Source organism: Labrus bergylta, chromosome 18, assembly GCF_963930695.1.
Source record: "Labrus bergylta chromosome 18, fLabBer1.1, whole genome shotgun sequence".
NCBI classification, from domain to species: domain Eukaryota; kingdom Metazoa; phylum Chordata; class Actinopteri; order Labriformes; family Labridae; genus Labrus; species Labrus bergylta.
Genome location: NC_089212.1, coordinates 15,644,421 through 15,672,408, shown reverse-complemented (window position 1 = coordinate 15,672,408; position 27,988 = coordinate 15,644,421). Strand labels below are relative to the sequence as shown.

The 27,988-nt window shown below is 39.7% G+C and overlaps 3 protein-coding genes across 7 annotated transcripts; 2 read left to right on the top strand and 1 right to left on the bottom strand.

Annotated features, from left to right (window-relative positions):
- Nucleotides 1-899: 899 nt before the first annotated feature.
- Nucleotides 900-8,633, top strand: LOC109989075 (14-3-3 protein beta/alpha-1). Its single transcript, XM_020640694.3, has 6 exons — nt 900-1,056; nt 1,624-2,075; nt 5,250-5,373; nt 6,179-6,342; nt 6,623-6,718; nt 7,571-8,633. Exons 2-6 carry the CDS (start codon nt 1,782-1,784, stop codon nt 7,640-7,642), a joined length of 750 nt encoding a protein of 249 aa, XP_020496350.1. The 5' UTR covers nt 900-1,056; nt 1,624-1,781; the 3' UTR covers nt 7,643-8,633.
- An 881-nt stretch (nt 8,634-9,514) lies between these two features.
- adam17a (ADAM metallopeptidase domain 17a) lies at nt 9,515-24,221 on the top strand. 5 transcript variants are annotated; one of them, XM_065966109.1, is made up of 20 exons: nt 9,515-9,739; nt 10,017-10,149; nt 10,397-10,530; nt 10,826-10,914; nt 12,131-12,290; nt 13,847-13,977; nt 14,257-14,343; nt 14,986-15,111; nt 15,766-15,910; nt 16,568-16,659; nt 17,603-17,755; nt 18,409-18,608; nt 18,724-18,827; nt 18,953-19,087; nt 19,610-19,740; nt 19,877-19,955; nt 20,075-20,163; nt 20,319-20,378; nt 21,450-21,483; nt 22,532-24,221. In XM_065966109.1, exons 1-20 carry the CDS (start codon nt 9,634-9,636, stop codon nt 22,912-22,914), a joined length of 2,571 nt encoding a protein of 856 aa, XP_065822181.1. In that variant the 5' UTR covers nt 9,515-9,633; the 3' UTR covers nt 22,915-24,221. The 5 variants fall into 5 exon arrangements, with proteins under 5 accessions (XP_065822181.1, XP_065822180.1, XP_065822179.1 ...); XM_065966108.1 differs by having other exon boundaries at nt 21,447-21,483; XM_065966107.1 differs by having other exon boundaries at nt 9,516-9,739; nt 12,131-12,320.
- On the bottom strand, nt 24,182-26,756 carry iah1 (isoamyl acetate hydrolyzing esterase 1 (putative)). The gene is made up of 6 exons (XM_020640703.3): nt 26,601-26,756; nt 26,390-26,442; nt 26,025-26,170; nt 25,568-25,729; nt 25,350-25,471; nt 24,182-24,575 (listed from the first exon to the last, which is right to left on the bottom strand). Exons 1-6 carry the CDS (start codon nt 26,664-26,666, stop codon nt 24,399-24,401), a joined length of 726 nt encoding a protein of 241 aa, XP_020496359.2. The 5' UTR covers nt 26,667-26,756; the 3' UTR covers nt 24,182-24,398.
- Nucleotides 26,757-27,988: the final 1,232 nt, after the last annotated feature.

Genomic DNA, 27,988 nt, shown 5'->3' with positions numbered 1-27,988 from the left:
CACATATTTTAGGTTTTTTTTTTTCGAGAACTCAATTTATATTGTTGGGATAATTAAAAAAATAAAAAAAAACATCATTATTTTTATTAGTCAATTTTATTTCATTCAACAAAAAAAACCCCAATAAAGTTAAGAAAAACAAACATAGAAATCTCAAATTTTGAATGAAAAGGAGCAGAAAGAAGATTAATCTTATAATATCTGCCCCTCTTTTACAAAACATAAATTAAAACGAAACAGAACACTTAATTATCACTGTAAAACCTGCGTTGTTGATATAAGATACACTGAAGAAGTTAGATCTGAGGAAAACATCTGAAAATGTAGCTTAATCTGGAGTCAAATGAAATATACACTGACGTCATGAAGAAACCTGTCACTCAACAACCGCGTGATTTGCTGAAATGTAAGCATAATGTCAAATAGTTTAAGAGCAACCGTGATGTCGCTCACACAAGCTGCACCAAGGCACCAGACTGTGCCTACTCAGACAAAACCTGTACGAGAGATATGGTCGTTGCAAGGTTTGTTATTTGTCATGCGACGTGTTACCATTAAGAAAGTGATTAAAAGATCAACAGATAATCTTTGGTATCAAGTTAAAGAGAGATATCTAGCTAAAGGGAGTGGTTGCCACACCCGCCTACAGTGCTTACAGCTTGTGCAAAAAGGGGGGTGATTGGATGAGCATCATGGTGGCAATGCAATGACGTATTCATTCCTTGCTCTTATTGGAAGAAACCCCGTGGTCTCAACCGCTGCAGTGTTTCGGTCTGTCAAACTATGCTCCTTTGTCCCGCCCCCTTTTTTTTTTTTTTTTTTTTTACCCTCGACACAGATCTAACTGGTTCACACCGCAAGACCCGTCTGTCGATCAAGCGAGCTAACGCGTTGTGATTGGAGAGTCTCACCACCACACGCGAACCCGCCCCCCCGAATAAGCAAGTTTCGTCAGTATCGTCAGTGCTTACTGCTGATATTCGCCTTTTTGGACCAACCTTTCAAATCTGATCAATTTGTGGAAGTAAAAATTGGACGTCAGTAGGTCAGAAAACGGTGAGTGTTTTTTGTTTTTTTTGTGCTGTTTCCTCACACGGATCACGGATTTGTCGCGAGTGTGCCACATCGCGGCTCGTCTTTTCTCGTTTAAAAGGAGAAAAACGGTAGCGTGACATTTTTTCCTTTTATTGAAAAGGAGTGGCCGATTTGTAGCTAGCCGTGCTAACTGCGCTGGGCTAGCTGCTCCAGACGGCTTTGTGGCGGGTTCGCCGTGTGCAGCAGCGGGCTCTCCTGCAAAGATCCTCCGCTTTTTAACGCGGAAAAAAAAAAAAAACACACACACATCCACCATTAACACGAAGGTTGTTCGCATCGTGACGTAGCAGCGTAACCAGCGGATTCGCGTAAATAGTTTAAAAACGCGTATTGTGCATTGTTAAAATCAAATGTGTCGTATCGGTTTTAATTTGTCTGAAACGGATTTTCTTTTGGTTTGGCGTTTGAGTTGTCACTGTTCGGCCTTTTATCAGATGTTCTTTCATGCTGTTGCAAAAAAAAAAAAAAAAAAAAAAAAAAATGAATTGACCTTGAGTTTTTTTTTCTTCCTCTATTATCTGTTCGCAGCTCATTACGTTACTGCTGGGATTTACGTCGCCCATCCCTTGCTACACTTACCAGTCTTTGACTGTCACATCCCCCCTCCCCCGGTAACAGATTTCTGATCTCTCAATCCCCCCCCCTCCCCAACAACAACAACAACAAAAAAACAAACATTCAAAACTATGGAAAGAACGGATCTTATTACTATGGCCAAGCTGGCAGAGCAGGCTGAGCGCTACGACGACATGGCAGAGTTCATGAAGGGAGTTACAGAGATGGGAGTCGAGCTGTCAAACGAGGAGAGGAACCTGCTGTCCGTCGCTTACAAAAACGTGGTTGGGGCGAGGCGGTCCGCATGGAGGGTGATGTCCAGCATCGGACTGAAGGCCGAGGGCTCCGAGAAGAAGCAGGAGACTGTCAAGGAGTATCGGGAGAAGGTGGAGAAGGAGCTGCAAGAGATTTGCGAAAACGTTTTGGTAAAGTCAAGGTTTTTTTTTTTTGACAAATATGTAATATGTATGCCATCAGCCCTTTTTTTTTATAAGCATGTTCAAAGTTGATCTTCATTGTTTGACACTCTCATAATGATTTAATTTAGTCCAATTAATGATGACTACAAATCTAGGGTGGTTTCATTTATAGTCACCCTCTTCTTGCGCCATTAAGTGAAGTGTTTGTAATGCTTTATGCTTTTAGGATTAAAGATGTTAAAGAGTGTAGATTAGCTATGAGAAATACACTTTGAAAATTGGTGACGGAAATCCTATTTGCTCAGTCCTGCATAGTCTTGAAAAGGCAACTGTCTTCATGACATATGTTCTCACCCTGTTTCCTGTGAGTTCTCCTGTTGTATAAATATGGCCTCTCAAACCAGAGAGGACAAGGAAGTATTATGTAGTCCTCCCACTGTTTCTGCCTTTAGGGAATCTGGATATAGAACAATGGGCTTGAGCCGTTTGAGGGGCGTGTGCTGACAAAAAAAAAAAAAAAAAAAAAGGTCACAGTGACTACTACACCAGCAAGGTGTGTCTAAATGGGTTAAGATAGAGTGAGAGGGAGAGCTCAGGACACAGGCAGCATACACTGTTCTATAAAGCTGTGCTATGTTCTGAAACCATGCAGACAGATCTGTCAGACAGAAGTCTAATGTGGTCGGAATTCATGTGGATTAACTAAACTCTCCCTAAAGCGCAGTTTGAATAGATAACCAAAAGTGACACCCTCATTTTCAGAGTTGCTTATTAAAACCATTAAGGCGGTGCTTGGCAATTGATTGAAATGGATTCTCAAATAGTACTTTCCACATTTCAAGACTTGGCTTTTCTTGAAATCTGCTTTTATCTTTTGTTAAATCATAAGCAACAGCACAAATAGATGATGTACTGTATTTCTAGCCTGCCTTGATAATGGATTAGAGGTGATCTGGTTTGAAGCTTAGCTGTATGATTGAGATAATTTCCCTTAATTGCAGTCATTTAAAAGGCAGGGGCCATTCACCATCTGTGCTCCTGAGAATATGCACTTGCATGGCTGTGACTCAGCACTCAGTGTCTCTGCTGGTGAGTGTTGACTGAGGATCTGTCGGCAGAGGAGGGCGTTTCAGTCCTCATGCCTTAACATGTTTGCAGAAGCTAGACAGGTTGGCTATGCGCCCCCACAAAAGCATAGGTGCATGCTGCGTGTGTGCCCCCTCTGTCTTGATTTCCTGCACAGTAAACTGTGAAACCAGACTTGCATCTTAGTTGAAAGAAGATATCAATAGGAAGGCAGCAGAGGCTTGCAACATTTGGGCTCCAGCCTCTACACAGGATGTATATCTAGTAGACAAGACAGGGTTTCAACTGAGCAGATTGAGGCTATTCATCCTTCTTCAGAACATGAAACTATTGATTGTAGTGTACATTAACATGTAAGGCATCAGAATGTCTTCCAGATGAATTTCGAGCATATGTTTCTTTAGTATGCTTGTGGTAGCCATTAGCACATTTCTATATTTAATCTTCTCAGAGGTTGAAAAAATAAAGAAAAAGAACAAGATCAAGTAAATAACAGTATTGCTAATTTAATTGATAATGAGAGACTTACAATTGCTGACATGTAAAGGCACTCACGTACAGTCAGATTTTCATCCAGCAAAACTTGGCTTTCTTGTGAGCACTAGTGACTAAAATCAGAGCTTTGTGTGAACCCAGCGAGAGGGAGGCCACTCTTCTTGTCTACTGTGCAGCGCGTCCAGCTTAAAAGAAATGCATAGCTCTTGAGACGTGTGCATTTTTTGGCTGAGCCCATTTTCATGTCATTTGATTTATTGTAAAGTGGCTGCATGGGTGGGTATTAGTCAGACAAGGACAGCTTCTCTTATCCCAGAGTTGGAAAGGAAAAGCGTTTCTGTCGTTGATGTTTTAAAATAAAATGTATAAATGTATACAAGTTTAAAGGGAACAGAAATTTACACCTAATCCAAACACCATATTACCCACAAATGAGGGTGACCATTAGGATTGAGGGGTTGTTAAACAAGAAATCAGTTAATTTGACTTTAAACTATGTTTCCACTGACAAGGATTAGACCTGAAAACATTAATATTCATTATAAAAAGATGGAAAACTCAGCATTGAGTTCAATCTATAGTATTTCAACTATTTTTTGCTGTTGCGATTTTGAGAACTCCATTAACAGTTTGTATTTATTAGATAGTTACCGAGTTAAACATTTGTCGCCAAGTTTATTGAAATTGTTAACTCATCATTGAACATGTGAGATAAAGTTTAAATCTAAATTTTTTTAACTACATTTTTGCACTTATAGACTAGACTGAGGTAGATCCTGAACTTGCAAAGACATTTTTTTTGATTATATAACAGGGGCACATGCAGGGAACATTGTTTCACATGTAAAGTACAAAGTAGGTTCCATACGTGCACAAGCAATGCTGCAAGCATGGTTCCTGTTGGACTGAATTCAAGTAAAGATTAAGAGTATTATGCAACGCATGCAGGGTTTGTATTGCCCTAGACTTTCATAAAGCCGTTTATTTGTGCGTAAATTTCAGTACGGAAGGAAAAAATGACACTATTGTATTCAAAAAGAAAACAAATAGTGCAGTTCAATACCTGTGAACCACAAAATAGAAAATGAGACATCAAACTTAGCTACACGTTGCTGACAGGAAGAGAGGGCTTATCAAACAAGTGTTGAATCTGGGACAGAAGACAGTTGAGGACACACTAGAGGCCTGGCCTTGTTGTAGACAGTTTTGGACTTTCTTTTGACACGGCGCAGAATATTTCTTCTAAATGGCACTGGGTGAGCACAGGCCCTCGACTCCTGATGGAGCAGAACTGTTCCAATTAATCATTAACCTGGCCAGCTACCTTAAACAAAGGGAGAGGTGCTCTGGACTGGGTTGAGGTTAATGGGACATTTAGGAAGGGTGAGCCTCACTTATGCTTGGTGGTGTACCACACAACCACTTCTTAAAATAGCAAGGAACTACTTTGTAAACAGAGCACGACTGCTGTTTTGTAAATGATTTGAAGTCATCTCTGTAAGATATAAAAGTGTGCTTGTGGTTTCATTGTTCTGCAGATTGTTATTATTCATTCTTTTCACAGTGTTTCTAATTAAACTGATGTTTCTCACTCTACAGAAACTGTTGGATAATCATTTAATTGAAAATGCAACAAACTCTGAGAGCAAAGTCTTCTATCTAAAGATGAAGGGGGACTACTATAGATACCTTGCTGAAGTTGCCTCTGGAGAGGCAAAAACAAGTGAGTTTACAGTTATACCCTGTTTATATATTGTTGAAAGGCATATTTCCTGGAACAAAAATCTCATCGTATAATATTTTCAGTGCATGTTTTTACTCTGCTCTTGCTTCTCTTAGTATGTATGTTTGTATCTTGTATGTATATGGTATTTAAGTGACCTAATGTCCAAAAGCTCATCGTCTTTGAATCTCGGCCTCTTCACACTCCAAATAGGAATGTGTCAGATTTTGTCCTCGGGCTGAAGCTGGAAATGATGTTAAGTAGAGCAATGCGTCATAGTCGTGTGACCACAGGGTCCCATCTCATTGGACGGTATAACTGGAATGTGTGACAACTAATTGTGAGGGCCTCCAGTTTCCCCATAGGGAAAAATCTATAGTGACAGAATATCTTCGCCACCTTCCCTCACTGTCTTCTTATCACCATAGAGTATTACACACCGATTGGCTAAAGGGAATTGCATTACGATACATTTTCTTCAGAAATATAATATGATTTTAAACTTTAACCAGAGTTCTTTGTTTCACTTGATGTCTTAAATGATCTGGATCCTTGAAGCTTTTTAGTCAACCTTACATTTGCTCAAACATTTCAAAGTGAGGAATAATCATCTCACAGCAGCCCATGAAACCATGGATTTGTAGTTCTTGCAACTTTTTTGTGTATTTTTGTTGGTACAACTTATCTACTGCTATAATAAATTCTGTTTGTTCTGATTTAAGTAGTGTTCAATAGGAACTGGTTTAAAGTTGTGTATGTTTCTCGACCTTGACAAGTGCTTATAATTACTGTATTCTGTTTGCAGAGACCATTGACAACTCACAGCAAGCATATGAGGAGGCGTTTAAAATCAGCGAGAAAGACATGGACTCCACACATCCCATCCGCTTAGGATTGGCCCTCAACTTCTCTGTCTTTTACTATGAGATCCTCAACTCCCCAGAAAAGGCCTGTGAATTGGCTAAAAAGGTCTGTAGATTTGAATACAAAAATCTGGCATTTTCAATACTTTTGGCACTAACAAACTACATGTTCTACAGTCCACCCTAAGCTGTCCTCTGGTGTCATTGATCTTAATGATATCCTAATGAATGGAATTGAAAAGCAACTATACATACTAACATCCATATAAACTAATAAAGGTCCAAAAGTTATTTAAATTGTTGTTTTATTTAATAATTTGTTTATTTATCCCCCAGCTGTAGTTGTACTTTGTTGCAAGCTTTAACAATCTCATTTTTGCTTCCAGGCATTTGATGATGCCATTGCTGAGCTCGACCAGCTAAATGAGGAGTCCTACAAAGACAGCACTCTTATCATGCAGCTCCTCAGAGACAACCTGACAGTGAGTTTCCCCTCTCATGTGGTGCAAACATGTTCTTTACAGAGGGAATGATGCATACCATGTTTTCACATATGCACTCCTGAGAATTTAAGGACCACTAGGGGTCTCAGGAGGCAATCCTGACTTATTCAGAGTGGTGTATCAATTCTGATCACATCATTCTGATGACATATTTATATCATATCTGATAGAGGCTTTGGTATCCATATAGGTGAAGTAGGGCAGCCAGATATCCAAAAAGGTGAAGACATTTCTGAAAGTGACTTTTTTTTTAGGTGGAATGAGGCTATTATTTTCTGAGAACCATCAAGCCATGAAGAGATAGGAATCAGATTTCCAAGTAATGGCTATAAACATCCTGGCAATACACAATGCTATTTCTAAGAAGTGTTTTGAACTTTTCTTAAATGTGCCTGAATGGTTGTGAGGTTCCCCCAAAATAAAATTTGCAGGTCCAGTGGGAAGGGGAAACGTACAAGTTTGTCATAGAAGCTAAATTACTGAAGACACTTGGAGAACAAACACATCGGAATTATTGGATACTTGATATCTGACTCAGTCTGACTGGCAGGGTGGAGACATGTTGTAAGAGACAAAACTGTGATCACTGCCAAGTCATAGAGAGCAGCAACAATGTACTGCATTCAATCTTTAAAAAAAAACAGGCTCAGCAAGTTGTTTTGCTCCGGCTACATTTGCACAAGTTGATGATCTTTTAAAGTCATTATGACTTTGTGTAGAAAGTTGGTTTTAAACATCTCTTACATTCTTTAAGATTCCGACTAAGTGAAAAAGTCTGGATACGCTACTGTTATCCACTGCATTTTCAACAACTATCTGTTTTTCTCCCAGTTATGGACATCGGACAACGCTCCCGAGGAAGGCGACGCTGGAGAAGTAGAGGCCGGTGAGAACGAGAACTAAAAGACACAAGCCCTCAACGGTGTGGGTCATCTGGGAAAACAAGAAAAGGAAAAAAAAAAAAACTTTTTACACATCCTTCATTCCTTAATTCTCCACTCAAACATTCTATCAATGAAACCCATTGCTGAAAAGAGTTGTGTAAGGAAATATATATTAAAAAAAATAATCATTTTCACAATGTAGATTTGGACATGTGGTGAAAAGAGAAGCCCTCCATTCCTATTATTTGTGTTTCGTCCTGGCCTTCTCATTTGTGCAGTTTCGGCTGTAGGAAAGTGATTGCTAGCTTGACATGATCTCAGACTCCTAGCTTAATTAAGAGTCAGAAAAATGTATGCCCCACGATTGAACAACTGGAAGCCTAAATCCTATCACTTGAGAAGGTTGTTTTTCCCTAATGAGAAATGTTAGATACAAAAACTAGTCGCCCCATTACCTTTTAGTGTGTTTGTCTCAACAGTTTTGTGGTACGGTTACAGCAGCTGAAGTTAAATTTGAAAAAAAAAACTGATATTCGTACTGCAGGGAAAGCTAGTGCACTTTACATACTGGCAACAAAAACTATAATACAGCCAAGTAGTGCCAATTTGGATAAATTCTCACTTTTCTGCTCTGGTTATGATGCCACTCTTTCACTTAAGCATGTCTGTTTGGGATGGGGGGAATGATGTGGCTTGTCTGACAAAAATGCAGGGATCCTTTTAGTGGGAGTAAGAAAATTCTGTTATGCATGTGTTATGATATTACACTGGAATGGGAACAAATGCTGTAACACACACAAGTCCAAGTGTCAAATTTTAGTCATTTCAATGCAGGTTTGTACACGCCCAACAGGAGGGTGGATATGTTAGTCTGTCGGTGATTGTCATTAGAGATTTGGACCACTATTGTTTTGCTCTTCATTCAATCGTAGTCCCCAAAGCCTTGTGGAACTGTTTGAATCCCTATGTATCAGCTATGTTAACATGAATAAAACATTTTATAAACCAAGCCCACATGTGTCTTTCTCTTAATGAGTGTACTTGGATGTGTTTTCTTTTTGTCTTTTCTTTTGCAGCTCTATAGAAGACCTGGTAGTTAAAACTGCTCTGACAAATATAAGATTTCAAAGGCTACTTGAAATCTAACTCTGCAGGAAGGGAATGTGATTTTATATTTACAAGTAATACGCTATTGGTCATTTCTATTAAGTTTATGCATGGTATTCACTAAATATGCCACTCCCTTTACCAAAAGTCATAACAAATTGTGAGTCCACAGTAAAAAAACCAAACCTAAAAAAAAAAACCTCTTAATCCTCAAATTATTACTCCTAGGAACATTAAATGTAAAATTCAGTATTTTAAGGAAATAAAAGAAAAAAGTCTTTCGGTGCATAAGTTCATCACCTTTGTGTTATAAACAAAGAACTTAATACATAAAAATGTGAAATATTGCATTTGCTTAAACACGGTTAAAGAGATTTTGGAGTAGTAGAGACAGATATGGGATTATATTTTTAAAAAACTGAACAGTACGTGTGGGCAATTTTAGAGCAACTGTAATTGTTTTAATCTTTAATTTACATTATACCTGTAGTTTACTTCATACTCAATCTATAAAACAGCTAAAATGACTAGATGTAACATCACAAGGATGTAAAATATGATGAATGGTCATGATGAAGTCTTATGTAAGAAATGCTCGACGACCATGCATTTGTTCTGCATAACATTTGGTGTAATAATTCTACTTAGACTTGAGTAATGCATTTTTTTTTATCCCCCCCCCTTGTGACAATAAACCACTTAAAATTAATCTTACCTGCGTTGTGTATAACAGGGTTCATGTTTACCTAAAATATCAACTGTGCCTCAGGCGGATGTTTTCCTCTCCACGTACTTCCGTGTTAGCTTCAGTTAGCTTCAGTTAGCGTTCCAGACAAAAAAAAACCGCTAACGTTAAGTTGAGACAATGACAGAGCACGCATAGCTGACAGAGCTGACCGAAAAATGAGGAGCTTAGTTTTATTTGTTTTTCTGGCTCCTTGTTGGGTCAGTGGTGCTGTGAAGTCGAGAGATACCACGGAGCAAAACCATGAAGAAAACCCGGAGTTCGGTAAGTAGCGTTAACTTGGTGAGCTAACGTTAGCTTTCTTTCAGAATAAGGGTGTATGGTTGATTTATGTAAATAGATGCATTTTTTTTTTAGTTTTCCACTGAAATTGACCTTTATTTAGTCATGTCGAGGGATTAAGTCAGTTATAGCGGCTAAATAAAAGCACATAATAAGGGTTAGTGGTTTGTATCGGAGGCTACAGATGAACTCGTCTCTTTATTTTTACTCTGCATAATTAAACCCAGTTGCCCATTTGTCGTCTCCCTTGTCTGTGTAGATGCTCTGAACTCCCTCCTGTCAGATTTTGAGGTTCTGCCGTTGTCAGGCCTCCAGCTTCACTCTGTGAGGAAGAGGGACGTCCACACCCAGTCCCACCTGGAGCGCCTTGTGAGCTTCAGAGCCCTGCACAGGTAGAGCAGAACCCTCCTGTCTACAACATGACTTCCACCATGGACATCCAATGTGGACATCCAATGTGGACAGGTTTTTAGATATCATACTAACAAGTATAATCATGTCAAGAGAGGTTGCCTTCATTGCAGTTCCCCTGTTGCTTATATTTAAAGACCTGACACTAAAGGCAATGTTACTCTGCAGAAGTTAAACCCTGTTATTCTGTTGGTGCATCATGTTTTGTCATTTCTTTCTCAACTTCAGACATTTCAAGCTTTACCTGACCACCAACACGGGCCTTTTCACGGACAACTTCAAAGCTGTCTTTGTCGATAAACATGGGAAGGAGGAGAACTACGATGTTCATCTTCAGAACTATTTCACTGGACATGTTGTTGGTGAGTAAATGGACCAACAATATGCTTCATAAAATGCAATATTCTTATCAATATTATCTGTTTGAATGTGCAAAAGAGCAAATCTTGACAGACAAAACGTTATTTTTAAGTTATTTTTCTAGTTCTTTACTCTCTGATGTAAGTTGCTTTGGAGAAAAGCGTCTGCTAAATGAATTGTAGTGAATATGATTTGACAATCACAAATACTGCTTGGTGATTTGCAGGTGACTTGATTGAATTTGCATCCAGTATGTAAGTCTTTAATAAATGGTATTGATTTGTTATGTGGCTACAGGAGAGGAGAACTCGCGCGTCCAGGCTCACATAGATGGAGATGAGTTTTCTGCTCACATCCTTACTGATGAAGCAGAGTACAACATAGAGGTAAGAAGAAGAAAAAATTTAGTTTTTGTCCAGAATCCCGAAAAAAGGGGGGTATGACTCTTCACAATTGTATTTACTCTCCTTACCATTTAGGCATTTGACTTAAGGTAGAGTCAGTAGAAATGTTCATTGCAGCTTGTAAAAACAACATTCAAACGACTCCCCTCCTCCTCGGCTCATGACCACCAGTGCACGCCCACTGCAGGACTTAGCATGTATGTTTGTTTACTGCCTGTAGCACCACGACAAGCTACCTGAGAATAGGCCTAATACATATGTTGAAATGGAAAAAAAGCCTATAATTAAGCAAGGGCACACGCTAATGGCTGGTGTTTGGCACCTGCCTGTCCAAAGGAAAGCAGACCAACTCCAAAATACTAACTACATGAATAAACATCAAAATACAGGCAGAGGACAGTGTGTCTACAGACACATTCACCACCATACATACTATATGGATGCCCATACTTTATGATTGAGCGTCATTACTTTAGTATAAGTCTATACTTTTTGAGGAAAAAGCTACTGACTCATAGGGTTTATTTAGTAGCTTGAAGTTTTGCTCAGTGATGTGCCACCTCTCTCGGATAAAGACTTTAATTTCCTTATCTGCCTCTCCACAATCACAAGGGGAATCAAGAAGAAACAGTTTGACACTCATTGTCCAAAAATATTAATTGAATACAGTTTAAGAGATCTGTACTCTTAACTGTGGAGGGTTTTTTGGTGTGTGGCTCGCCTTTTTTTGATTATTGCTTCTCAGCGTTACAAACAAAAAGACCTCGCAGGAGATTCTATTCTCTATTTCACTGAGTTGATCTGTTTCTTATTTCATGCTGGCATAGTGAATTGCGTTGATTCTGATTTACCAGTACAACCACCACCTGCTTCTGTTTAAAGTTACAGCATCCATAGGGTTTTTAAGCATATAAAAAACATCATGTTTCAGAGGACCGTTATTCCTGCATTGTCCGTCTTTTAACTAGACGCAAGCACAAAATCAGTAGTTGATTCAGTCTAAACCCCCAAAAATGTTAGCTGCACCGGGTTAAAACAAAGATTATTTCCATGAAAGTACTCTATGACAACACTGTGCTTTAACATCAGAGGATCAGTGAAGAATGAGAAGAAATTAAATGTCAACATTGCAGCATTCTTTCTGTTCAATTCTTTAACAGTTCCCTGCTTTGTTCTCTGATGCCAACTATCTTTCTAGCCCCTTTGGAGATTCACAGATTCCCCAACTGATGGCAGGCTGCTGGTGTATCGCTCGGAAGACATCAAGAATCTGAGCCGTATCGCCTCTCCAAAAGTGTGTGGTTATGTCCAAGCAGAAGCCAAGGACCTGCTGCCACAGACCGCCAGGAGAGACTCAGGTGGGATAAAGGAGGTGGACCGGGAAGAAGGTCAGTCTCCCCCAGGACTCAGGGCAGAGAGTCTTTGTAATCTGTTTGTGTTAAGTTTAGAACCTGTGAAGTGAAATGCGGAAATGCATGTAGCATATATGCGGTTTGAGATCAGAAATGTAGTGAGGCTCTTGTTTGAGGATGATAAAGAGCAGATAAAGAGTAGGAGGCGAACAAATGTTGAAGGTGGAGAGAAGGAAGGAGTAGGCTGTAGAAGTGAGACAAAGGAGGTGGGTGTTAGAACAGTCGCTTTAATGAAAGCCTTTTTATCTGTAAAACCTAGCCCATGTTGTGCGCATACACACTGCTGACGAGTGGGTATTATGTAACAAGCGAATGCCTTTTGATTCTTTGTGCTGCTCTGAAATGTAAAGCATATAGCAGTGATAATGTGCCAGAGGAGCTATCTCAAACACCTCGCACTGGCTGCTGGTTGAAAGCCCTCATTTGGGATATGAGTTGAGGTGAAGGTTCTTTATGGAGGAGGCATTAAAATTCACGGAGGCTGTTCCGCCCAACAAGATGACACTGAGTCGTCACTGGTCTCCCACTGCTTGTTGTGGAAGCCAGGGCAGCACACACCCACACTTCTGAACAGTGCAGAGCTGAGTGTATGATGTAATGCTCATATGGGATGGCTTCCTGTTGTCCTTTTTTGTTATTCAATGATTTCTGTCTCTTAAAGGAGTCTGGGATGTATGAGGTTTTTAGGCATTGCTACAGATTTCCTCCATGCTGATTATGTGTGGCAGTGAGAGAATACTGATTTTTGTTTTCAGTTTTTAAAAAATTGACTGCATAATGTGACATTTTATGGCACCAAGTGGGCTCTTATAAATTTGACGAGGTATTCATTAGACCTTTAGAGCCTTTACTAATGATTCTTAAGGGGGTCTTGTAATAACTCAGGGTTTTATTCATAAGCTGTTTTCTCATGCTGTTGTCACAATACCAGAAAATACAAGTCCTAGGCCCCCCGATGTTACATAACTTCTTGTTTTGAAGAACCAAAAATACAAGCAAATTCCTCGCAGCACAATTAGATTCCATGGCCGATGTGTTTCCTAAGTTCTTTGAAGTGCTTTAGTACCTATGAATCATTGCAATAACGGAGATTGATATTTTCTTTTTAAAAAACACATAGTATTCAAGTATCAAAAATGTGGACAATCTTGTGTCTGTCTCACTGTGTGACAATAACCTTTGAAGATAAAGCATGTAGAATCTTTGCCGTTGCAAGCATAAAATTCCTTCAAGCAATTGAAACTCATATTAATTGTACATAATAATTGCACATTGCATCTGTTATCCTTCTCCACATAGAAGGTTTTGTATAAAATGAGTCAAACTTTGTGTTGTACTGTCATGTATGAAACCTGCTATAGTTTACTGTCGTTGCTTCTTATAGTGTTTTGTCAGCTTATGCTTGACTGTTTATACGTTTAAATGCTGAAAAACCAACTGTGTCTACCTGTGGCTACTTTCTTTGAAACTCTACCTCCTTTCTGCATTTGTTTCTCTCTCAGGACACCACCACAGAGAGAAGAGACAGGCTCACGACCACAAGAAGAATACCTGCCCCCTGCTGCTGGTTGCAGATTATCGATTTTTTAAAAACATGGGCCGAGGACAAGAGAGCGTCACTCTCAACTACCTGGTTGGTTATAAGCACAAAGTTCAGACATAATTCACCATGAAGCTTTAACTGGCAGTCATATAGTGTTAAAGAGAAAAACACAGCTTTATTGTCACCTTGTGATTTCCCTAGTTAGTTTAACACAGTCCAATACACCTATCCGCAATGTCAAATTAGTATGTCCAATTTGTCCGTGGAAAAAGCTGTCTAAATTAAATGTAGGTAGTGCTATTTAAATATCTTTAAATATAACTTTTGTATGTTCTTAAAAAAACAACTGTTTGTTTCTTCTCCTCTTAGATCGAGCTGATTGATCGAGTGGACGACATTTACAGGAACACAACCTGGGACGATGAATTCAAAGGCTATGGTGTCCAGATCCATCAGGTGTGGTGTGTGCTGCTGGCTGGGTGTTCTTAGTCAAATGGTTTAAAGTTCTACATCTGAAACAGTTTGTGGAGTTTAAGCTTTAGACATCTTTCCTAAAAGCATGGTGGGTTTGTTTCGAGTGAATTTAGTTCCGGAAGTGAAGCTGTGAGCAAGTTTGAGAGCAGCATTTTTTAGGAGGAACTGAAACCTTTTGTGTTAGCCTTGTGGGCTAATTTGATTTGTTCCACAGTCTTTTGGAATGAATGGAGACGCTGTTTGTCATACTGCGAGCCCTGGGTTTTCTCACTGAAAAGATATGCATTCATTTAACCGCTCTGAGTTGTTTTCTTCATCTGACACGTCAAGAAGAACTTTGAATGTGCTGCCTCTGTCACCTTCAGAGAAACACTGGGGATTCAACAGAACTTTGTGTATTCAACTGATCCAGACGTACTGTTTACAAACTATCTTGTAGATATATGTCATGATTAATTAAGTTAATATTGAATAGATTTAATGTGTATGGTGGGCAAAACTTGTCACAGTTGAGACTTTACAACGCTCAACATTATGAGACATTATATTGAGATTTGTTTTAAGTGTCCTTAATAAATTGTATTATTCTGATAAAATGTACATAAACAACGACTATTTTTTCAGATCATCATCAACAAGGAGCCTACAAAGCCTCCTGCTGGCCATGTTGGCACCAACTGGGTTCACTACAACATGGAGAACAGCCCTGGAAAGGGTCGGGAGGTCTGGGATGTGAAGAGACTTTTGGAGGTAGGAAACAGGCACAGGGAGAAAGAGTCAAAGATCAACACAACAGATAAATATATGCATAGATACAGAACGTTTACTTAGAGATACAGTCTTTGTGTGAGGATTGGGCAGGGCTGAGAAGTGTTACAGAGAGGGGTCTTTTTTCAGCCAAAACTTTGAGACAAGAGATGATCCAAAAAATAGAAATTGAACTTTCAACCAACTTATGTAACATGTTTTTACACAAATGTATGAAAAGTAAATATGTATGATATCTTGGTTGATAAAGACAAGAAATGCAACTGAAAAAACTGATTGTACCATCAGTCATAAGGAAAACATGTTAGAGAGTTATGTGATTACTCATTCATATTAATTTACATAATATCTACTTATAAAAATATTAGTGCTAGTGGAAATATTATTATCTAATTGCCCTTAAAGAAGATCAGTATTCGTCTTTCTCTGGTGCGGTGCACTTTGTATTTGTTGTTTTAAACTGTGAAATTGCAGTGGCTAAGATCCGCTTCATGAAAAGATATCTTGCCACAACGCTGCAGTTTATCCTCATAGTGTCAAAGTTTAGAGGTCTTTTATTTAAAGGAACAATCTGCAGTGTTTCTGAGTCCTTGTAAATCACTGAGTAAAGTTTAAATGTCTACTTTTGTCTCTCAGCAATTCAGCTCGGACATCGCTGACAACGCCTCCACTGTGTGTCTGGCCCACCTGTTCACTTACCAGGATTTCGATGAGGGCACACTGGGGCTCGCTTATGTGGCCCCCTCCAAACCTCAGGCCCTGGGTGGTCTCTGCCCAAAACGTAAGGAAACACACACACACACACACACACACACACACACACACACACACACACACACACACACACACACCCCTTAAGCAGTACAATGACTTTGTTTTTTGGTTGAGTGAAAGTATAAAACAAACAAGCACACACTTCAGGATTTTGTAGTAATGGTGCATCAAACACCCTAAGTTATTTTAAATTATTGTATTTACAGAGGGAACAACTTTCTGTTTTGATATCACACAACTTCTTGGGAAAGTAAATGTAAATTGAGAGATTGCTGAGACAGATTGAGACAGATCCTGCTGTACTGTTACTTTACAGTAAGATAAAAACAAGAGCCGAATGCTTGACAAGCCTGGATGATAGAATACTTCTGTGGTTAACTCTCTTTTTCAGCGATAATTAGTGGTTAAATATAATTCTGGGCTGAGCATTGGTACTGACCAAGATCTCAGACCACAATGTGACTGTCTTGGGGTGAAATGGGTTCAAATCATTTAAAACGTCTTGCAGTCTGAGCCTGGCTGCTCTTAGATCTGTTCAGCACCTGGACGGACTAACCAATGCAGCCAAAAAAATAATGCTGAAGTGGAGAGAAGGTGTATCGAGCAGTGGGCTTTTAAAGCAAAACAAATACTAACTCCTTTCATGAACTGTGTCATTTTGTAGCATACTACCCATCCCACTCCTCCAAGAAGCCCAGTTACCTCAACACAGGCCTGACCAGCACCAAGAACTACGGCAAAACCATCCTGACAAAGGTCTGCTTCACTATCTGTTTTTCAACCTTCATTTTTGACTCGACTAATCTCTCAGTGCTCTCGGTTATCGCCAGGAAGTTATGAAACATTTCTTGCTGCCAAGTTTGGGCTCTAAGTAGAGCAGACACACCTTGTTGTGTGGGTGTGATGATGAGTAATGACTTTGTATTTTGACTCCTCATGTGTCAGTTTGTTTCTTTTTCCTCTGCAGTTTACACTGATGTTAAAAAATATCTATAAAACCGGGTGGGATTAAAAGAGTAAATCAGCTATAGGCTCTGAGTTTTCAGACCAGAGAAACTTACAGCTAGAGGACTCTGCCCCCTTTTTCTTAGCTTGACACTGAATGAACGGCAACAATCATAGTTCTCATAGTGCTGTTAAAAGTAACTTTAGAGCTCCTGCTTCAGGGAAGGGGCTCTCCCAGCACAAAAGAAACTCGAGTTATGTTTCATACGGTGACTGATTGGTCTAGATAAATGTGGATGTAGGTTTTTCCACACACACAAACATGCATGTGCAGCAATGGCAGCCGCAATCTTTAAAATCTTTGTAGCAGCTTTAAAAAGGTAGCCTTGAAAAGTGGACAAAAATGCTAAAAATGGACCAACAGCGAGTCCAAATCTCTCACTTCTCCTTTCTAACTCTGTTTTATCCTGGCGCCGTGACACAACAGACCCAGACCTCCAACAACTGCATCCCTTTTTTTGTGTGTTGTTGTTTTTCACGTTATTATACAGGATAATTTATGTGTTTTTTTATTGGTGATATTTTTGTATTAATTTTGAGTGTTGTCCACTCACTTATATTATGTAAAAACATACCGTCATTCCACATTTGTTGCGCAATTGTATTTAGTTTTTGTGCATTTTTTTTACATTTGATTTATAGGTATGATGGTTAACTATATTTGTAATACAATTCATTCTGTAAACCCATACAGGAGGCCGATTTGGTGACCACTCATGAGCTGGGCCACAACTTCGGAGCCGAGCACGACCCTGACAACATCCAGTACTGCGCTCCCAGTGACGACAACGGGGGGAAGTTTGTCATGTACCCCATTGCTGTGAGCGGAGACCATGTCAACAACAAGGTACAGTACCAAATATTGAACACGGAACACACACTGTTCATCTTCAATTTATTGTGAGACACAAGAGAAGCATTGATTTGTAGTAAATTGTTAGGTATACAGAACCCTAAGTGAATGATACTGAGTGTAGATTAAGCAGCTCATTTAGAAACAACAGTCACACTTCAATTCACAGAGTGTTGGATAAATGTGAGTCACAGTTCCTGTGAAATATGATGATGACAGACAGTTAATGTACAGTACCTTTTTTCCCCTTGTTTAGCAGCTCATATGAATGTTGCTGCAGCTTAATGTCTGTTACAACTCTATCCAGACTCAAAGCTTTAGAAAAAAAAAAAAGAATTCCAGGGGTCAAAACAGAATCTTGAAATACATCAGAATGCATATATCAAAATGTATACAAAGGCAATGAAACTGCCTGCTTATTCATGGTATGGCTATACCCAATATGGACTCATTGCAGGTAGAAATCCCTTCATTTCATTGCATTTCCTGACTTTTTATTTATGCAGCCATTCATATAAATGATAATCTGTTATCGTTGCAGGATTTTAGCTTCACGGCAGTCCTTGTTATGTGACCTTATACTGAGTGTGATGCATGCCGTTAAAGTTAATATCTAACTTTTGTCATCTTCTCCTTCCGTTCTAAAGCGTTTCTCCAACTGCAGCAAGATCTCTGTCGGAAAGACGTTACGCTTTAAGGCTCCCGTGTGTTTCAAGGAGAGGAACAGTAAAGTATGTGGAAACTCCAGAGTGGAGGAGGGGGAGGAGTGTGACCCCGGGCTGCTTCACATCAATGTCGACCTCTGCTGCACATCCGACTGCAAATTTAAATACAATGCACAGTGCAGGTATAACATGATATACAAAATCAAGCATTGCATGTCATTGATCTTGAGATGGGGAAAATCTTTGTGCCTTTTAGATTGAGTCGCATTGTTTTCACACCATGTTACCCACCCACAGCGACAGAAACAGTCCCTGCTGTATGAACTGCAAGTTCCAGAATGCGGGAACGAAGTGCCAGGAACCAATCAGCGCTACCTGTAAAGGCATATCATCCTGCACAGGTGAGCACCTCCTGCTGGTGAATAAGAAGAACTGCAGCAAACACTCACTGCTGCAGTGATGGGCACCTTTTTGTATATTGATAAAAATTAAAATGACAACTTTCTTCATTCATTGAACATTTTAGGCAACAGCAGTGAGTGTCCACCTCCTGAAAACGCGGAAGACAACACGGTGTGTGTGGACAACGGCCGGTGCCATGATGGAGAATGTAACCCTTTCTGTGAGGCCATGCAGAACCTGCAGTCCTGTGCCTGCAACGGTAAGAGATGTGTCAGTGGAAAAAATAACCTCTTCAAGCAGATTTTGTGACTGGATTTTGTGATTTGAAGCTGTTCATTTGAAGAATCAGTGTTTTTATTGGTGCTTTCACACATACACAAAACTCCCTAGATTTTTCCTGCTTATACCCCCTGGTAAAATTTCTACGTGTGTGCTAAAGGTTCTTGTTTATCACAGACAAGCAAAGTAAAGTAGTGTACATCATACTTGTTTTATTTTATGATGTAATTATACTTCAACTTCTTGTATCTTAAGACCACATCATTTCTGATGAGGACATTTTTATACTTGTGGTTAAGCTAATTGATTGAGAGTCCTATTGGATATGAAAATCCAACAAGCCATAGACTTCTACAACCTGTTGAAACATTCAAACATAACTGAAATACATCATTAAAATGTCTCAATCACTCTTATAAGGTCTTTCTTGTATGGTTATACGTATTACACTTTATTAACCATTTATGAAAACATCTCAGTGTGTTCTCGCTTCTGTTTGCAGAGACGGAGGACTCGTGCAAAGTTTGCTGCAGGGGAAAAGACGGCGCCTGTTCTCCCTTCATCCAGTCCAACGGCAGTTTCCTTTTCCTCCGCAAAGGCAAACCCTGCACTGTGGGCTTCTGTGACGAAGGAGTTAGTCACTAAATCTTCATATCTGTTTGATTTATGTACAGGACTCCAGCGGATCCTATCATGTTGAATCATATTTATTGTATTTTGAGGTTTCTTGGCTGCCTGGAGAGCATTCTACTTTCTCTCATTAAAACAGGGAAAGTGCATGAAGCAGGTGCAGGACGTGATAGAGAGGTTGTGGGATTTTATCGACAAGCTGGACATTAATACATTCGGTAAGCTCAACAGGCCGCTTTTAAATCTTATCGGTCACTGAGAATGTGTGAAATGGTTCCCAATGAACTTTCTGTTTGTTTGTTTGCACTTTCTATCCCCTGCGCCACCTCACTTTCAGGGAAGTTCCTGGCTGATAACATTGTGGGCTCCGTGGTGGTGTTTTCCCTCGTCTTCTGGATTCCTCTCAGTATCCTGGTTCACTGTGTGGTAAGAAACAACGGGACATTGATTAACACTGGTTCCAAGTGTCTTCTTAGTGTCACTTTTACTGTCCTTATCGTAATCTGCAGTATTGGAGGTACATCTTTTCGAAACAAGCTAAAGACTTAATCCTGCTCCGTTTGTTTTTTCTTCTTCTGCAGGACAAGCGACTTGACCAGCAGTACGAGGAGAACACAAAGTGCTTCTACTTCCCCCAAAGTGTAAGTTTCTCTTTTTCCTAGCAGCCCATTTATTGTATGACTTTGCACAAGCCTTGCTGCAATACTAACCAAACTAATACTGATCCACATCCTTTCTTTTAAACCCACTGACATATTTAATAACAAAGGGGGGGGGGGGGGGGGGGGGGGCACGGAGGCTGGTTGTACCGGACACGTTGTAACCTGAGGATTAGTGTTCCACACTACAGAATACAACGTGTTGATTCAGCAAAAGTCCTGTCAAGAGGAGAATAAATTAGAATAAATGACCAACAAAATATCCAAATAAATAATAAATCAATTTAACAGTGTTTGAAACATTAAAGAGATTTAGAAGTTAAATGTGAAAAAAATCAGAATTATCCTTTTTTTTTTCCTCAATCAGCTTTTACTCCAAGGCGTAGAGTAGTACTTGAGCACACAATTAATGTGCTTTACACACATGAAGAATCCTTCTGTGTTGATGTCTGTTCTATTTTTCATTAGTTTCAAAATGTTAAGTTTTTTTTGTGCATCCAATCTGGATTTTCAGGGTCTGACTGTAATTCCTTCGGGGTTTTTAGTTTATGCTTAGTCTGATAAATAACTACAACATAAAATATAATCTTATGCACACAGTTCTGACTACGCAGATAATCTGAGTTACGTACCTGAAGGTGTCACTTTAAAAAAGGGTTTAAGCCCCAGGTATTCAATAGATTTAAAGTATCATGCTAATTAACATTCAAAGGCAGGAATGCCTTATTTTTGCACTTTGATATTATTTATTGTATCTTTTGACACTTCTACTGTATGTCACCCTACTACAGCACATAAATACTCTTAAATCCTTAAAACACTCTCGAGAAAATATTGAGAGATGTTGATGCTACAGTCATGAAAATAAAGACGTGAGAGCAGAAGTGAGACACAGATGGATCTAGAATCTGATACATCTCCTAACCTGAAGCAGTGTTAGCTAGCGGTCTGGTTCTTGGTCAATAAGGGCCTCACTGTCGATGCTGGGCTCCAAATGACCTGTCCATCCCTCTTTGCCTTGGCCCCTCTCCGTTTTCATTGGAACTGCAGCAGATGGTGGAAGTTTGTAGTAGAGCTCCTGCCCTAGGTGAGTGCGTGTGCCATGCTTTGGTGTTGCGATGCATTGCCATTGAGTCCATGATGATGCATGGTCAGTGGCCCACGTTTGGGATACTCCTGCAGTCACTTACTTCTTGACGTAATCACTGATGTGATCGTTTATATCCAACCATCAAACGCAATCCTCTTGCATCCGTGTGAGATGAAGGGAGGAAGAAACGAAATATTGAGTAATAAATTAAAGAACCGGTGCGAGTTTGTTCCTCTGCACAGGTGTTGTCCCTGCAGAGACGCATCTGATCAGAAATTACCTCAAGAAAGCAAGATTGCAGTGTCAGAGTATACAAACAGAGAGAGGACTGAACAGGTTGCACCTTGTTGTCTTTTTGTGAAATCTGAGGCAGTGTGTGTCGACATTTTTAAGTTTGCATCTGCTGCTGTTCAGAGCCCTAACATGAAGAGGGTTTTGTCCTTCAGGTGATTGTGTTTCTTCACCTTGGTGTCTTCTTGTAATGGCTGTCTGCACTGTGTTGAGTCCTATCAAATCTTTGAATGGGAACACGAAGAGACTGAGGGCACATTCCTCTACACCTTTTTTTCTCACAGCAGACATTCTGACCTGTATCAGGTACAGCAGAGGCGTATGACATTAATGATGGCTTGATTCCATTTAGGTGAGAATTTAAGTCCTACAAGTGAGCCAGCATGCACATTATCAGGGCCCTTGAGCTCTAAATGGACGGCAGCCATTTTTCATATTAGTTACACTTCTGTTTGACAAGGAAAAATGTCCACTGTGAGAAATGTTTGTTTTACTCATTCCTAGTTTTTAAGGGAGGGTTAGGGGTTAAAATGAAAAGCAGAAAGTATATAACTATATCCTATTTTCCCTTAAGGTACAAAAGAAAAAAAAATCAGGATTTTGATCAAGTTTGATTGTTAAACTTGAATAACTTTTCGTAGAAATATCTGATGGAGCAAAATGGAGTAAAAGGGGAATGGATCCCACCTCAGTCAGCAACAGTCAGCTTCCATAGGCTTTGGTCTCACGTGTTTGTTTGTTTTTCGCTCCTTAGAGTCAAGAAATGCTGAGCAACCCCGAGTCAACATCCATGCGCATCGTCAAGCCTCTCTCCTCCTCCGGCGGCCGGACCGCGCCCTCCTTCCTGCCCCCTCAGCAGCTGAGCCAGGCCGCCGCACCTCTCGTGGCCAGCAGCAGCAGTACCCTGGACCCCGGTCCGAACTACGTCCCCACCCCGGACAGCGCAGGGGGGCTTCGGATGGCCACCATCCAGGAGGACACCAGCAGCGACTCTCACCAGGGAGAGGAGGGCCTGTCGGACGATTTCACAACCGCAGGAGCCTCCTCGTCGGCTATGAAATCCTCCTACGAGGATCTGACAGAACAGAACCTGTCGGCAAGGGACCGGCGGCGCCTCAAGAGGCAGGATTGCATTGACACTAAAGAGACCGAGTGCTGAGAGCGAAAACAACCAGCACTCATATGTGTTTTAGGGAACATGTTAATTCACGCTGCAACATATACCTTGCTTTTTTTCTCTCATTCTGCACAGCAAGTGTTGAAAGGTTAAAAAAAAAAAATGTCAATGACATTTCGATTTGGTGTTTAACAGAACTAAAGACCTGATTTCAAGGACATTAGATGTGGATATTATTCAGTCAGTTGACTATTTAAACCATTATGCAAATAAATCATGAGCTGTCAAAACTCCCTGACTGCAAACAAATTAGAATGAATTATTGTTTTTGTTTGCCCCTTGTGAAAAAGATGCAGTGCCTTTCTTTTGTACTGTATGGGGCCAGATTAACGATGGAGATTAATCTACCATTGACTTGTTGCCAAAACAAACAGAGAGATAAAATGGCTACCTGTTCTGTGAATATGCAAATTACTGTCCAACAACAACAAAAAGTGACTCACACATTAAGTATCATGTTAACAGCCTCAGCCTTGCCTTTCCCTGCTAAATGCTTGTGCACTACGTACTGTCTTTATAGAAATGCAACCTCACTGGTTTGCTGCACTAACCCTTAAACAGTTAAATGATTACATCATTTTCATGTTGTAGCTGTGATTTATTTTTCTTAAAAGGAAACATTTCAGTGTGATGTATTAAACACTGACCTTAGATAACGTTAATCTTTGTGTCATAACTGAACTTGAAGTATTTTCACATCACTGGGAAGTTGGAATAAAAACGTGTGTATATGTCGTCACTAGTGTGTCATCGATGGTTAATTCTGGAAAAAAAACAAAAAAAAAACAGGCTTGTATGATATTTTGAGGCCTTTGTACTTGAGCTGTATCCTGTTAATACTGAGTGAGAATGAAGTGGTGGTCTGTGTCAGTATTACAACTTATTTATCATGTATTCTCTCTTGTGTGGCTGCTCCCTCGATTGAACAAGGTGCCTTTTTTGATTCTGTGCCTCACTGTTAGGATTTATTTCTGAACTAAAGATGAAAAACATTCACAATAGATGAAAACACAACTTTTGACAATCCTGAATTTCATTTCAGAAGGGAACTGCCCGAGGTGCTCAAATCATTGTGGCTTTGTTTTCTGTCTACATAAAGCTGTGTCGTTAACATTGATTCTACTGGATAGATTGTGAACTGTTACACAAAGAGCAGCTGTCCCGTGTCATGATGATGTGAATGTCATTTGTGTTTCTATGCTTTTTAAAAAGTGTCTAGCTTGTATCTTCAAATAAAAAAAAATCTTTATTGTGCTTTAAACATGAATCAACGTTCTCATATTTTGCATACTGGCATACAAGTAATTAATTTTCTTCATAAGGAATGAAGTCCATCATCAGGCTTTAAGTGCAACATGAGTGCTGGAGAGTATTTTTGTTCACCATAGAAGATGCAGCCCTGTAATATCTTCAACAAAAAATGTTCTCCAGAGCTTCCACTTCATCACAGGTCACAGAGGAGGCTGCTCTCGGGGCTCTTGGCATCGACGTCTCCCCAGTATGGCAGAATGAAAGGCAGGTCAGAAACACGAGACTCCAGCAGCTCCCACAGGTGCTGAGTCACAAACTGATTGCCCTTCTCTGAGAGATGGAGCCCGTCAGACAGGTAGACAGAGTAGTCCTGTCAAGCAGAGGATAAAACAGGAAATATGAGGCCATGACGGGTTTCATTAAAGAGAATTTGTCAAATATTAAGAGAAGAGAACTTCATGTGAACTAAACCGAGACAGAAAAAAGTAACAAAAAGTTCAATACTTTTAGTTTGTCATGTTAAACATTTGAACAGATACATTTTAACACTGAAGGACGCTACACCACCAACAAATAGTTCATTCACTCTAATTACATTCATTTTTAAAAAGATAATTATTTTTATTCATTATTTAAAAAATCTCTTTTTCATGCACATTCAGTTTGTCAGCTGACCCAGAGTTTGTTATTGGATAAAATAAGGATCTAAAAGTCTTTCTGTACTGTCTGAGCATTTGTTTTAGAACTTTAGCTATGCACAGAAAGTTTCGGATAATTTGTAAATAATGTGCATCGATGTCAGAGTAGCTGATGTCTATCTGTTGCCTCGCATAAATGTGATGCTAAAGTATCTAACTGCTGATTCTGAGAAGAAGTGTTTCTTATCGGGCAGAAAAGGTCACCTGTTTGTGACAAACGCTGATTGGTTTACATAGTCAAATGTAAAAGAGCTTTTTTTTTAACATTTCCTCATCAACATTTCATGTGTAAAACATTAGAGTAAAAGTAAAGGAGGAGGGGATTTTTCTTTAGAGAATACTATAAATGTTCCTAAAAGGACTTTTAAAATGGTGCTTTCCCCCTTTAGATGTTAGGGGAGTTTATGTTCTAGAGAATACTAATAACACTTGCAGGTAATACCCACCTGTCCATCTTTCTGCATGAGTGTCCAGAGGTCCAGGACATCTGCACCACACTGACCGGCAGCCTGGACACACGCCTGAGCATACTGCCCTGTTACAGAGTTGTGCCGATTCAGAGGATATCCTGTAAAAAAAAAAAAAAGACACCAGGACAATGTCTTTATAATCATGGAAGTGTCAATATGTGCTTTGTGACACTAAACCTGTGAACTAGCGTTACCTTTCAAAGCGCACTCCTTCTCCCAGGCTGATTCATGAAGAGGTGGAGGGGTGATGAAGATTACTCTGTCTGCTGACACTCCTGCTGAAGCCAGGAACTCAGAGATCTCCTTCAGGTTCTCTGAGTACTCCTGCAAGGGGACATGCTGTTGGGGGGTTTTATCTGCATGACAGGAAGAGGTGGGGGGGGGGAGGAGACAGATCCATAAAAAGAACATTTGGATAAAACACTTCATTAAGAGAGACAATATTAAATGTAAAGCTGTGTTTTCAATTAGACAGTTTAGGTATTCCAAGTATCCAAAGCATTTAAAAGCACAATATGACATCTGCAAAGAGTCTTTTAAGCAACAACAAGCAGATACATCTTATTATGAAACCAGATCAACTTCAAAATAAACGTGATAATTCAACATTTGAATCACTGCAGGTCCAGCTGAATAAACCTGCACGCGTACCTTCCAGTGCACTGTCGTTTGCTCCAAAGAAGACAGTGACAGCAGCGATGTTGTTGATGTTGTTGATGTTGTTGAGGTGAGGAAGAATTATCTTTGCCCACCTGGAGTTGTAGCCCGAAAATCCTCTGTTCACAACATCACACTTTCTGATGGGAGACATGTCAGATACAGGTGTTACTCAACAAGCTGGATCGCTTTCATTACTTGCACTTGGAAAATTCTATCAGTAGCATTAAAAATAATATATATAATATAATAATATAATATATATAACATAATAATATAATATATATAATATAATAACAATATAGTAGTCATAACTCAACTACAGTCAAAGTTGTTTGAATGAGAATAAAATGACCTACCTTACTAGTTTGTTAGCAATTTCTGCCCCCCAGCCATTTGCTTGAAATGAATTCTGAAATAAGCAAAAGCACGGTTATATTACTTAACTTTAACTAGCATTTAGCAGTATATGCTAAATGTTGTTTTTTTTTTTAATTCTAAATAATGAACTGAGTGACAAACAAAATGAGTACTAATTATTTTTGAATTCCGCGTTTTGCCCGAGCTAACCTGTGTGATGGAGTCCCCAAATAAAATCACTTGAGGCCAAACTATAGTTTTGAGCTTGGACATCATGAATCTGTAAGTGGGAACCACAAACAGAGAAAAGCAGGAACCAGGAACAAGGAAAAGGCTGCAAGCAACGATCTTAACTTCCGGTTGGGGGTGGGTTTTGTTGAAATGTACTTCAAAATAAGAGTCTTACCGTCGTTGTTTTTCTCTCTCTACTATTTACAGTCTATGTTTTCTCTACGTTATTGCATTGCTAGACAGAATCAAAAATCACCTGTAAATTGAAATAACGAGATAACAAGTAAAATGTATAAGTTGTCATGATCTCTCGGATCACAAACCGACTGAACAGATTATTGGCTGGGTCACCACATATTGTAAAAAACATTATTTAGACAAGTCGTTTTTTTTTTTGTTCAATTTCTTTCTCCCGTCACATGTTTGGTAGCCTCTGAGGTCCAAAGTGCACAATATCTTTTTAATTAAATCAATTTGATTGGCTGAAAAATATCAGAAATGAAGGTTGCGGTTTCTCATGGAGGAGTTTGAGGTGGGTCCAGGGGCTAGACCATTTGAGACCAACTGCTTTAGACAAAATTGGGAAAAAGTGAAAAATCTGGATAATAATCAACAACCAGGAGTTCAAAGTGCTTCACAGGGGACATTTAAACCACCATAGTGGCATATATCGCAGCAAATGAGTGGCATGTGCTGGTCTGGTCCAATCATGCTGCGGTATGTGCGGCATACGAGTGGCATATGCCAGTCTGGTCCACTCATGTGCCACTCATATGGCACTCATATGTGGCGGTCTGGTCCACTCATGTGCTGCAGCATATGTCGCATATGAGGCCATCACATGCTGCGGCACATGAGAGGCATATGAGTGGCATATGCCGGTCTGGTCCAATCATGTGCCGCGGCATATGCTGGTCTGGTGCACTCGTGCCGCGGCATATGCCGCATATGAGTAGCATATGCCCGGTCTTGTCCACTCGTGCAGTGGCATATGCCGCATATGAGTGGCATGTGCTGCGGCATATGCCGGTCTGGTCCACTCATGTACCGACAAAGGGTGCAAGAGGATTTTAACTAAGTAATAAACAGGTCCTTGGTCAAGTTCGTTCAAAAAGGTAGCGTGTGAATCGTGTGAAACATTTGAAATGTAATTTTGTCTAGTAAAAACGAAATCGCTACTTGTCAGCCAGACTGGTTTAATGTTAAAAGGGCTTGCCATAAGCTGACAAATTGTAATTAAGTTACAGATATCTACAATGAACATTTCCACTACTAAAACATTATTTGTGGATGTCTTTAATTAGAATTGTTACAAGTGAAAATTGCATTGCGGATATGTAGGCTTGGTATCCTTAGATGTCAAACAG